Source organism: Gadus chalcogrammus, chromosome 6, assembly GCF_026213295.1.
Source record: "Gadus chalcogrammus isolate NIFS_2021 chromosome 6, NIFS_Gcha_1.0, whole genome shotgun sequence".
Lineage (NCBI taxonomy): Eukaryota > Metazoa > Chordata > Actinopteri > Gadiformes > Gadidae > Gadus > Gadus chalcogrammus.
Genome location: NC_079417.1, coordinates 24,389,836 through 24,403,209, shown reverse-complemented (window position 1 = coordinate 24,403,209; position 13,374 = coordinate 24,389,836). Strand labels below are relative to the sequence as shown.

Below are 13,374 nucleotides of genomic sequence, written 5' to 3'. Positions count from 1 at the left end.
ACTTCAGCTTCTACTACTATTTCAGCTACTACTACTACTTCAGCTTCTACTACTACTTCATCTACTACTACAACTTCAGCTAATACCTACTACTTCAACTACTACTACTACTACTTCAACTACTTCTACTACTACTTCTACTTCAGCTACTACTACTACTTCAAACATTAAAACGTTCAGCTCCGTTAGTACCATTATTCTATTATTATCTGTGTTCATATTATTCATATTTCCCGAGATATTCAAGGTTATTCACCCAAAATCCCCCCATTCATTCCCATTGGAAAATTAAAAAAACTCTGATTCATCCTTCATCCTCTTCAACACTTAAATTACTTAAGACAACATTGTTCGGTCAAATTTCAACCATTTACCATCATTCAAACAATTAAACAGATCTACACATTTGTATCTTCAATAATATTTCAACAGAATTTTGATATAATTTATACTTTTTTCAGAATCACAGTTTTAGTTTTATTCCGGATTCCTTTTCAGTTGGTCTCACTCTAACCCTTTGCCTCAGCTGTCGCTCGTTGAGCAATCAGTGGCCAACACACCACTCTGGAGTCTGGTTAAAGTCACCGTGGGGGAGGGAAGTGTAGTCTTTGTTACAGTCTCTCTCTCCCTCATGGACTACAACAATGGACTACAATTAGTGGACTACAACAATGGACTACAATATTGGACTACAATAATGGACGTTGCGGTGACGTAATGGTGCGTTTGAGTATTCTCTGCGAACCGACTCGGATCTCGGATCTGACGCCATGCCCACACTTCAAGCTTTTTATTATTTAGCTCGGTCGTTGGAGGAAAACATGGACGCCACCCGGAAAGCTGTTGTCGCAGTAGCGTTGGCCGAGTACCAGGCGCTCCAAAATAGGTAGGCTATAGGCTATAGGCAGAGATACGGACGCAGTAAGGTATTGCAGTAATACGAGTGATTGAAATTGTCATTTAAACCACCAAAGCGGCCCAAGCACATTGAAAACAGTTCATGCTTCAAGTCACACTGGGCTCAGCCATCTTGAATTCTGTCTCGGAATTCTGCTCGGTCACCACTGAGTTCAACCGAGATGGCGAGTTGGCCGTCCGAGGAAAATGGGCGTGTTCGTGCGTGTCGCTAGGCAACGTCCTCGGACCTCCGAGACGGATGGATAATAAAACGCGGGATTAGCTCTGACGTTAGCGTTAGCACTGATGTTAGCGTTATTGCTGATGTTAGCTTTGACGTTAGCATTGAGCTTCTTCCACTTAGGAGTCAACTTTTGGGAATCACATTTGTATCTTCAATACCGGTACTGTCCAAACTAAATTTCGACAGCATTTATACTTTTTTCAGAATCACAGTTTTAGATACAAACCGGCATAGTTTTCAGTTGCTTTCATTGATTTCCATTTTTAAAGACACACACACACACACACACACACACACACACACACACACACACACACACACACACACACACACACACACAGACTCACTTCGACATTCTCCGGAAGGGTGCAGGTAGGTGCTGTCGGGGCAGCTCGTTCTGCAGGAGCCCTGTTGCAGTGAGGCGAGCAGTGGACAGGACAGGCAGTCAGCCAGGGACTCCCCAGAACACCCGTCACACGTCGCATGGCACACTGGATAACAGGACGCACATTCTTATTATAACATATATATAGGTGTATGTTACCAGCACAGATGAGTTGGTGGCTGGATTACCTTTACAGATGTGTTGCTCGGATAGGATACTTGAAAAGGTGTGTAGTGAATGGGTAGGTTACTGTACAGATGAGTTGTTGGCTGGGTTACCTTTACAGGTGTGTTGCTGGGAGAGTTTACTTGTACAGGTATTGGTTGCTGGAAGGTTACCTTTACGGGTATGTTGGTGGGTGGGGGGAGTTACCTGAACAGGTGATTGGGGGGGAGTTGCTCCAATAGGTCCTATTCGTTGAGATTTTGACTGAATCTTTGGAAGAGCGCTTATGTCCCATCTATTCATTATTCAATAGGCCATAAGTAAGAGAGCAAGCCCCGAAGTTGGCAAGTTGAATATTATACACCCAGCACTGTAGACTAGACAAAGTCATACATGCTACATTGACTGCAATCACCTGCAGCACAGCTTTCATTTTTTTATTATTATTATTGATTTATTTTTACACAAATATCGCCATATACCAACCAAGGTGAAAAGTCAGGAGGGTATGAAGGTGAATGAAAAAATAGATACTGCAACAGCCTTCTGTACAAGTGTGTTGGTGTGTAGGTTGCCTGTACGGTTGGGTTGGTGTGTGGGTAAACTGTACGGGTGTGTTGGTGTGTGGGTTACCTATACAGGTGTGTGGGTTACCTTTACGGGTGTGTGGGTGTGTGGGTTACCGGTACAGGTGAGTTGGTGATGGAGGTTACATGTACGGTTGTGTTGGTGTGTGGGTTACCTGCACAGCTGAGTTGGTGGTGGAGGTTAAATGTACTGGTGTGTTGGTGGGTGGGTTACCTGCACAGGTGTTTTCTAGAGGAAAGGCTCCAGGGGGGCAGGTGGAGACGCAGTGTCCGAAATGGAGGAGCGCCGGGGGGGGACAGGCAGTACAGTCGTCTGCACTTCCTGTCGTGCAATGGAGGCAAGATGCGTGGCATCCTGGTAATGCGAGCAGAGGGGTGAATATCACAGAAACACACAGACACACACACGCAGTATAATATGTCAAACTACAATATCAACAGGTGGGCAACATCAAATGCTCTCTGAGGAGATCTGGAATATCCAATTAATTAATTATATAAATATGTATATATATATATTATGATATTATTATATAAATATATATAGATATATATACATTTATTTCCCTGCTCCTTCTAGACATAAAACATTAGGCTCCCAGTGTGGCGTGTTAGCTGAGCAGAGCCAAGATGTTAAAGGCTGCAAACTAACACACACAAACACACACACACACACACACACACACACACACACACACACACACACACACACACACACACACACACACACACACACACACACACACACACACACTGTGGCAACCTATGAAATCCGTTTTATTTTTTTCCAAATTCCGTTTAATTTTTTTCCAAATTCCGTTTTTTTCGTTTTAATTTTTAGGAATTCCGTTTTTACACTTTAAGCTATTTAAATCATCAGAACGAGTGTCAAAATTCTTACAATTTAATCAGATAGAAGACTACATTTATTAAAACATCACAACATTGCACTGTTTTTAGTGCTTCAAATAAAAACAACATGACATAAATAATAAAGTGCTTATAAACTCTTTTTTTATAAACTCAAATTGTGGCTTGAAGGGGCGTGCCCTGGCTACGGCGTTCATTGTTTTTTATATGGATTTTTGACTTCCAGTGGTCATCGCACGTATCTTTGCGTTTCCAATCGATAGCAGGTTGACATACTCTACAAAACAGCTGATCACCTGATTGATAGAAGTGCTTTGGATATTGTTCGGCTCTGAATTTGGGGGTTAGAACCGAATTACGAAGCTTATTTGAAGATTTGGGCATTTCAGCAGTCAGCCGCGGCCGCTTCAACTTCTTCTTCGGCTTCTTGTTAGGAGCGGGAGCAGGACCTATTGTTTGCATTCCCGCCACCTAGGCTGGGGTGGTGGACCGGGGATTTATTTTTTACATTGTTGTGGGAGTGACTGCTAAACATTCAGTGACGTTAGTGTCACCTGTGTTGTTTCCCTTTTCCCTCGAAACTGAATTTCACCAAAATAATGGCGAATTCCGCTCCATTTCGCTGCATATTGTAAATATGACATGTGATGTGCCTTGTCCCTGTTACATGTTATATGTGCTGCAGAACAGGAACCTGCTGGAAATCAGTTATTTTACTGAGACAGGCCCGTTTTGAATTGTAACTTTGTTACTTTTAATACTTTCCTGTATAATAATAAAAAATAAATAAAAAATAAATTAAAAAATCAGTAGATTGCGTTTTTATTGTCCGATTCCGTGATTCCGTCCGCGTTTTCGTTATCGCGGAAATCATAGGGCCCTACAAACCCTCAGACCAGGCGGCCCGAGGGAGAGGTGGTGGAGGGCGTATACCGCCGATATCCACCAGCCGGAGCCAAAGAGCATCCATTGCGTAACTCCAATCAGCGAAATGGAGAACACCTGCGACAGAGGGTGAGGAAGATCAGGTACCCTTTAAAAGGCTGTTTGTTATCCCAGAGAGGGGAACCGGGAGACCGAGCGGAGGAGAGTAACTCCAGGACCCGATACGGCCAAGCAGACTCCTGGATATAACGGACTTCCCTAGCGGCCACGAGAGTACCTGCACGCCAGGGCGACTTGCGCCGACACGGAGCTGATGCTCCTGTTCAGTCGGGTAGGGATAGCCAGGGAGGTGCTCACAGACCAGGGGACTTGCTTTATGTCACGGATAATGAAAGAACTGCTCAGCCTCCTCCAGGTCAAACAGCTCCGGACATCGGTGTACCACCCCCAGACTGACCGGCTCGTGGAGCGCTTTAATAAAACCCTGAAGCAGATGCTTAAGAAAGCCATGGACACCGACGGGAAAAACTGGGACCAGCTCCTGCCCCATGTCCTCTTCGCAGTCCGTGAAGTGCCCCAAGCCTCCACGGGTTTCTCCCCCTTCGAGCCGTTATACGGGAGAAGACCAAGGGGACTCCTCGACCTCGCCAAGGAGGCGTGGGAGAGTCGGCCATCCCCCCATCGAACCAAGGTGGACCACCTGGAGCAGGTGAGGGACCGCATGGCGCAGGTCTGGGCCATCGTCAGGAACCATCTAAGACAGGCCCATTTAGCCCAAGCCCGGGTCTACAACCGGGGAGCCCAGCTGCTGATATTTCGGCGCGGCGACCTGGTTCTGGTACTCATACCGACGGCAGAGTACACTTCGTAGGGCCTCTGCCAAGTGGCAGGGGCCCTATGGGGTGGTCGACCGGGTCGGGGAGGTGAACTACAGGGTACGGCAACCAGGGAGGCGTAAACCCACCCAGCTCTACCACGTCAACCTCCTGAAGCAGTGGCGAACGGGAGCTGACCCACCAGCACCCCTGGTCCTGGCCGCCCAACGCAACACACCAGTAGTGCCCATGGGAGAGGACCTCAGCCCCGCCCAGAAGCAAGAACTCGAGGAAGTAGTCCTGCAACACCAGGACGTCTTCTCAGAGATTCCAGGAAGGACCACGGTGGCCCAGCGTACCCCCCTACCGGGTACCGAAGGCGATCCGGGAGGAAGTCGCCAGGATGCTCCAGCTCCGGTTCATCGAGGAGTCACGCAGTGCCTGGTCCAGCCCCATCGTCCTAGTCCCCAAACCCGACGGAACCTTTAGATTTTGTAATGATTTCCGGAGACTAAATGAGGTCTCGGACTTTGACGCCTATCCCATGCCCAGGGTCGACGACCTGATAGAGCAACTCGGTCCCGCCCGTTACTTCACCATCCTCGACCTCACAAAGGGGTACTGGCAGGTGCCGCTCAACCGAACCGCCCGGGAGAAAACAGCGTTTGCCACCCCGGGGGGGTTATACCAATACACGGTCCTCCCGTTCGGCGTCCAAGGCGCGCCCGCCACATTCCAGAGGATGATGGACCAGCTCCTTCGGCCGCACCAGGCGTACGCAGCAGCCTACATCGATGACATTATCATCCACAGCGCCAGCTGGGATGTCCACCTCCGACAGTTGCGGGTGGTCCTTGGAGAGCTGAGGAGGGCCGTACTCATCGCCAACCCCGCCAAGTGCTGCCTGGGACTGGAGGAGACATCCTACCTGGGGTACCAAGTCTGACGGGGGAACATCCAACCCCAAGAGAGCATGGTCGCCGCCATCAGGGACTGGCCCCGCCCCACCTCGAAAAAACAGGTGAAGTCGTTTCTTGGTCTAGTAGGGTACTACCAGATGTTTATCCCCGGCTTTGGGACCCTGGCCAGCCCCCTAAATGACCTGACCCGGAAGGCCCTACCAGATCGGGTAACGTGGTCAGACGCGGCCGAGAGAGCCTTCGGAGACCTCAGACGAGCCCTCTGCTCGGAGCCAGTCCTAATAACCCCTGACTTCTCTCTGTCCCTGTTAGTCCACACAGACGCATCGGAAGTGGGGTTGGGAGCGGTACTCTCCCAGGTCCAGGGGGGAGAGGAACACCCAGTGATGTACGTCAGCAGAAAGCTCCTCCCCAACGAGAAGAACTATTCGACTGTGGAGAAAGAGGCCCTTGCCATCAAGTGGGCACTGGACAAGCTCAGGGTACTATCTCCTTGGCCGGGAGTTCACGCTCGTCACCGACCATGCGCCACTCAAATGGATGGCCAGCGCGAAGGACACCAACGCACAGGTAACGAGGTGGTTCCTGGCCCTCCAGGACTTCAGATTCCAGGTGGACCACAGACGGGCAGAGCGCTGGACAACTTCTGTGACTATTTTCAAGATTAGTATTATTATTTTTTAACATGAAATACAATGTTATTTATGTTACATTGTCATTGTACAAAGTCTGACAGAATTTACACCTTGATCTAAAGTGGGACAGAAGCAGAAATGCAGCAACTAAATTTGCTGCATTTCAACGCTGACGCTCTATCCCGCCGAGATGTCTCTGAGCACTCAGAGACGACCCGAGGCTTCAACCAGCGGTGGAGGAGTGTGGCAACCCGGCCCCAAACCCTCAGGCAAGGCGGCCCGAGGGAGAGGTGGTGGAGGGCGTATACCGCCGATATCCACCAGCCGAGCCAAAGAGCATCCATTGCGTAACTCCAATCAGCGAAATGGAGAACACCTGCGACAGAGGGTGAGGAAGATCAGGTACCCTTAAAAAAGGCTGTTTGTTTTCCCAGAGAGGGGAACCGGGTTGACCGAGCGGAGGAGAGTAACTCCAGGACCCGATACGGCCAAGCAGACTCCTGGATATAACGGACTTCCCCAGCGGCCACGAGAGGATCTGCATGCCAGGACGACGTGCGCCGACACGGCACGCACCCCCCGGGACGACCGCACTCGACGGGAGTGACCTCCCTTGCCAGGGACGTGACCGGCCCGGGCCGGAGAGACAATTCCCTGGACGCCAGCGTGGCTCACGGAGTCACTTGTATGATTTTTGTTTTTCCTGCGTTGGGCACCGACCCCGCAGTTTACTTTCCGTTATTATTGAATAAACGCCCCACCGGGCTTTGAACGGGTCTTGGGAGTGTGGTATTTCCTACGTGAGAGAGACATTCCTGGGGCCGGTACGCCACAGTACATACACACATGCACCTATGTACACCTGTGTTCGGTGTTACCTCTGCATGTGTGCAGCGTGTCCAGGTAGAAGTGGGCTGGGCATCCATGTGAGCAGGTTCCGTGAGGGAGTTGGGGGTCCACAGGGAGGAGGACGTCTTCTGGTCTGAGACATCGCAGGCAGTCTGACCCCTGTGGACCCTGGCAAGACCGGCAGGAGGGGTGGCAATCTGAGGAGAGAACACAACTCAACACCTGGACACACCTCTACCTGTCTATCTGTCTGCATACCTGGATACACCGCTACCTGTCTGTCTACCTGTCTGCACACCTGGACACACTTCTACCTACCTGTCTATCCATCTATCTGCACACCTAGACCCCCTGTTGTGTCTGTCTACATGTCTGTCTACTTGTCTGCCTGCCTGTTTGTCTCCCTATCCGTCTACCTGCTGGGAACGTTGACACAAGTCTACCTGTTTGTCTGTCTACATGTAAAAACCTCTACCTGTCAGTTTGTCTGTCTACTTCTCTGTCAACACAAAGCTGTCAACCCATCAGTCTACCTGTAAGTCTATCTGTCTGTCTGCAGACAGAACGCAGCTGTCCCCTACCTGCCTGTTAATCTGTGTGTTACACTCCATCCAGCAGGGCTCTGCTGCCTTGCTCAGAGGTTGTGTATTAAGGGCTTACTGTGGCAGGTGTTGTCTTTGTGGTAGAGGCCTTCTCCACAGGAGTCCACACAGTGGCCCTGGTGGAGCAGCAGGGGCTCAAGGCATACACTGCATTGGCCCCCAGAGGGGCCCCAACAGGAAGCACAGGAGCTGTGACACCCTGGGAGACAGGAAACAGTTTTCGACGAGGTCGTGAATCATGCCATGCTAGCTGCTGTTTCATCATTTATTATTGTATTTAATTCAAGGAACAATTATTATTACTATTATTATTATTATACAGCACCATTCACAGACAAGGGTCAAACAGTTTTTCAAAAGCATGAGAAACAATAAAACAAAAAAACACAGTGACAGGATGTGGGGCTGGATGAGGATGCACAGCTGTTGCAAATTGAGTCATCACCACACACTATCACCACCATGTGTTGCAATGGACATTGCTCAACTGCCAACTGCCATTGCTCAAATGTGGGCCCTCTGCATACCGCTTTGGACACAGAGGGGCTGTCCGAGGACACACTGGGTCACCAGAAGTCACCGCTCAGCATCAGTCCTCACCCCAAAACAGTGCAGTGGAGCCAAGCGGACGACGGGGGAGGCCACCAGAGGCAACTGGCTGTGGCTAGTCGGCCCTGGACTCCAGGCCCTGGAGTGCATTCCAGGCCCTGGGGTCCTGGCCCTGGAGTGCAGCCCAGGCCAAACCACACCTCTGCCAGTCAGCCCATGCTCCACGAGGGAGATGGGGAAAGGCCCTGTGGCCTTGGGAGAGGATGGCCTACCAAGAGGTGCACCGGGCACCGGAGGAGCTACGACTGCAGCCCGGCAGACCCTCAACCCAACCAGCCCCTGACAGCTCTGCCACCGCAATGTTGACCAACACCCCCGCCAGTCAGGGAAGCAGCCCAGACTGCAGGGTTGAGGAGGGTGGATTGTTGGGTTTGATTCACCATCAAAAAGGATGTTGTGATTCATGGTATCGAACGCTGTGATTAGATACATCATAAATCAGAGCTGAGCATCCAACCCTCTTCTGCATAATGTCATGTGAAACACTGAAAAACTGAAAGATATCAAGTATATTTCGCAGCTCCAGGGCATTGGTATGTTGCATGGCAACACCTTTATCTACATTTTGCCTGTAGTTATTTGAAAGGAATGAGTCAGGATTCTTTTCTTAATTAGAGGCTGAAGCAAATGCTTATACATGCGAGTGACATACGAAACTTGCTAAAAAAGAGAAACACATTGACGGCCAATAGCTCTCGTGTCAGTTTGCATCTCTTCAGAGAAAATAAAATCCCTTACAAATGAAAAAAGTGGACCACTAGTAGCTTCCATAAACTCAGTTTTACGATGTTCACAGCTGAGACCATGGACTGAATGGTCAATGGGGATGAATACATGGGGGGGGGGTAACAATTTAGATTCAAGAGGAGCAAGGCAAAACGACCAAACAATCAGTTTTTACACTGCCAAATATGCCCGTCTTATGCACGCCTTTTACCCGGCATGATCCGGGCGTTTACACTGCCCGAGGAAATGTGCCTGCTTGAGCTAGCATCCGAATGGGTAGAGGTGTTGCTACACTGTCTCTACAACAGAGATAACGCAGCGATATCACCATGAGTAGTTCTAACTGGAGAGATGGAGGAACTGCTGACCATCATGGAAGAGACGGTGATGCAGTCGCATTCAACGAAGACTTGAAAGATGGTGCGATCTATGAGAAAGACGCAGAGGAACGTTCCTTACGAGGCTTTGCCTGAGATAAAAAACAAGTGGTCAGCAAAATAAAGAATATGTTGCCGTTTTTGCACTTGTAAATAGTTAATTGGTGTAGCCTACACTCAGAAGTGAACTCATTCTTGCATGCGGGTGTCTTCTTTCATAAAAAAAAACAACCTTCGGGAGAAGGCTAATTATTCTAAAGAGGTCTAGACTCCGTGCGTAGCCCTGCCTTCTCCAGTAAACCAAGAAAGCCGGCACTGTGACGAATGGGGGAATTTATCCCCTCAGTTTCACACAGGCAAGGCGGCAAAATTGCTGGGCGGGCCAAGCCACAACCAAACCGGCTTGGCAGTGTAAAAATGCCTAATGTTCAAGGAATGACCATTAGAAACCAACATCGTAAGACTTTAAAACCTAGTTTGAATCAGCGATGCATAGAAGCTGAGCTGGTTAATGATGCAATGAGATTGATTCACTCGTTTAAAAGGCAGGGTCTCCAGGTAAAACACAAGACCATATAGGATGCATTTGTGGTCACCAACAAACAGCTCATTAGGCAAATACCACTAATATTTTCACCATGGGTGAAAACAAGGTCCAGATTGTTTGTGTGTCAAACAGAAACTGTGTCAGATTAGGTACCACAGTTCCTTTTTTGGATTTGCTGATGAGAGTACAGGGACAGTGCTGATGAGAGTACAGTGACAGTGCTGACGAGAGTACAGTGACAGTGTTGTTGAAAGTTCATTTTAAGTACAGTGACAGTTCAGATAAAAGTACAGTCCGCAGGGCGAAGTTTGTGGAGGTGACACTACTCTGTATCCTTTTGCCAGCTTTCAGTAAAAAAAACAAAAATCAAATTTATTGGAGACCCCAGGTCATTGAGAAGAACAGAGACTGTGTGGAACCGCACCGCTTGGTGGAAACGCACCAATAGATGATCCTATGTGGAACAACTTTGGCAGCAGACACAGAGGAAACACTAGCAGCAATTCAACAAACAGGACAAGTACCACAAGATTAAACACATGGGCAGTGGACATTTGTAAAGGGTTTCAAATAGGAACCAGTGCAAGTGTCCACGTAACGAGCTTGTTCGAGCTTGGATAGGCAGCCAAGTAGCTGGCATTTTACAGATCATTTCTGTTTAACAACTTAATATATCTTATTGTTATAATCATTAGGTGAGTGCTGCATGCAGCGCTCAACTATTGTTCTTCATAAGTTTTATTCTTTCCTTCTTTCTTTATTATTTTCACCTAGAGACTCCATTCAAATTTTAAAATGTTCAGAATAGATTGGAATCGCACGCTTCTTTTCAGTATTTTAAATATTTTATACTTTGAGATTTTCTACTTCTAAAATACTATCTTTTTTTAAGATGGGAGTCAATCAATTTTCAACAGTTTATCTTCGTTCAAACCATTTAACAAATCTACACACCGGTGTGACACCGAATTCAGCGACCCACCGGTGTTACACCGAATTCGGCGACCCACCGAAAAGTGTGACCCCAGGGGGCGGGTCTTTCCTTTCTTGATGCAACCATTAATTCTAAACAGCATTTTATACAGTAGCCTATAATAGGCAATGGTTATATAATAGTTAAATCCACTAATTAACACTGACTGCTGTAGCTTTTAATAGGGAAAGAAGCAACGGTGATGGACCGTACTAAACGCCTAATCCATTGTATGGGTCTTTTAAATGCTAATCAAATCTATTTATAAAGCACATTTAATAACAAGGTGAGGGGGAGATCTTATCTTTTATTTATGTTTTTAGTTATAATGTGCACCATCTTTTCGACTTCATGCCTGTCTACTTAGCTTTAGCTTTATAGCTTTATATCTTTGAGATTTTCTTTATCTTTTCATAAAACTGTGATATTTTATCACCAGGTCAGAATCAGAATTTCTTTATTGTCATTGCACAAAGTGCAACGAAATTGGGGTAGAGGCTCTCAAAATAAGTGGTTGTTTTTTTTAAAACAAAAACAAAATGAGAAAAGGGTTATTTTTTAAAATATATAGAATGTTAAAGAATTCAAAAACAAATCTATATATTTAAAAATGTCAGCCAATTTTAAAGGTCAGATTGGTATGACTATGCAATCATTTATAATTCTGCATTATTTAGAGAAATAACAGCTCTGGGGTAGAAACAGTTTTTTAGCCTGATTGTTTTTGATCTGATTGCCCTGTAGCGCCTCCCAGAGGGCAACAGTTCAAACAGGTTATGGCCTGGGTGGGATGAGTCTCTCAGGATGCTATGAGCTCTCCTGAGGCAGTGTCTATTGTAGACATTCTCAAGAGAGAGAAGAGGACATCCAATGACTTTTTGGGCCGTTTTTATGACCCTCTGGAGCGCTCTCCTTTCAGCTGCAGTGCAACTGGCAAACCACAGCGAGACTCCGTAGCTTAGGACAGTCTCATTGGTCTTTATTGTCCAGGTCAGGTCATCCTGAATGTGTATGCCCAGGAACCTGAAGTCCGAGACTCTCTCCACACTCTACCCGTTCATATAGATGTGCTGAATGTCCGGCTTATTCCTCCTATAATCAAAGATCCGCTCTTTGGTCTTTGAGCTGTTGAGGATAAGGTTGTTCTCTGCACACCATGTAGACAGTCTTTGGACCTCCTCCCTATATGTAGTCTCATTCCCACCTGAGATGAGCCCCACCACTGTTGTATCATCCACAAACTTAATGATGGTATTGCTGGGGTGGCTGGGGATGCAGTCATTGGTGTGTAGAGAGTGTAGAGTAGGGGGCTCAGCACGCAGCCCTGTGGGGAGCCGGTGCTGATGCTAAGTGCAGAGGAAAGATGGGCACCTACTTTAACTCTCTGGGAGCGCTCTGTCAAAAAGCCTTTAATCCAATAACAGATGGGTTGTGAAAGACCCAAGTCCATTAGTTTGGTGAGCAGTCTGTTGGGTATGATGGTATTGAAAGCAGAGCTGAAGTCTATGAAGAGCAGCCTGGCGTAGCTCCCCTGATGTTCCACGTGTTGCAGCGTGGTGTGGAGCGCGCTGGCTATGGCGTCCTCTGTAGACCTGTTTGCTCTATATGTAAACTGGTGGGGGTCAGAAGTGGTTGGCAGGCTTGTTGTGATGTGGCTCCGGACCAGTTTCTCGAAACACTTCATGATGACTGGTGTAAGGGCCACCGGCCGGTAGTCGTTGAGTCTGCTGACAGTAGTCTTTTTTGGAAGAGGAATGATTGTGGAGGACTTCAGGCATGGTGGAATCATGCACTGGGACAGGGACTGGTTGAATTTATCAGTGAAGACATCAGCCAGTTGGTCAGTGCAGTCTCTCAGCCCTCTCCCCGTCACACCATCCGGTCCAGCAGCTTTCCTAGGATTCACTGCCCGTAGTGTGTGCCTCACCTCATGTGCCTGCACTGTGAAGATGTCGTTGGTGGGGGCTGGTGGATGTGATGGGGCCACCTCCAGTGTCTCAGCCTCGAAGCGGGCAAAGAAGCAGTTTAGTTCCTCAGACAGCGAGAAATCACTGTTGGTTACTGTGAGGTTGCTGGACTTGTAGTTTGTGTTGGACCCCCTGCCACACCCGCCGTGAGTTGTTGCTGCTGAAGTGGTCCTCAATCTTCCTCTTATATGCTGTCTTGGCCTCCCTGATGCCTCTCTTCAGGCAGGTTCTGGCAGCGCTGTAATGTGCCTCATCTCCAGACCTGAAGGCGGTGTCCCTCTCCTTCAGCAGGGTCTGGACGTCTTTTGTCATCCAGGGTTT

At 48.0% G+C, this 13,374-nt stretch overlaps 1 protein-coding gene across 2 annotated transcripts in view; it reads right to left on the bottom strand.

The window, feature by feature from the left end:
• Positions 1-13,374, bottom strand: part of fras1 (Fraser extracellular matrix complex subunit 1) — a 161,449-nt gene that overhangs the window by 80,411 nt on the left and 67,664 nt on the right. For both annotated transcript variants that reach the window (XM_056591686.1, XM_056591687.1), the window contains exons 16-19: positions 7,913-8,053; positions 7,282-7,449; positions 2,493-2,633; positions 1,489-1,632 (exon numbers count right to left, since the gene is read on the bottom strand). In XM_056591686.1, the coding sequence (XP_056447661.1) occupies positions 1,489-1,632; positions 2,493-2,633; positions 7,282-7,449; positions 7,913-8,053 (594 nt within the window). The remainder of the gene's footprint in view (positions 1-1,488; positions 1,633-2,492; positions 2,634-7,281; positions 7,450-7,912; positions 8,054-13,374) is intronic.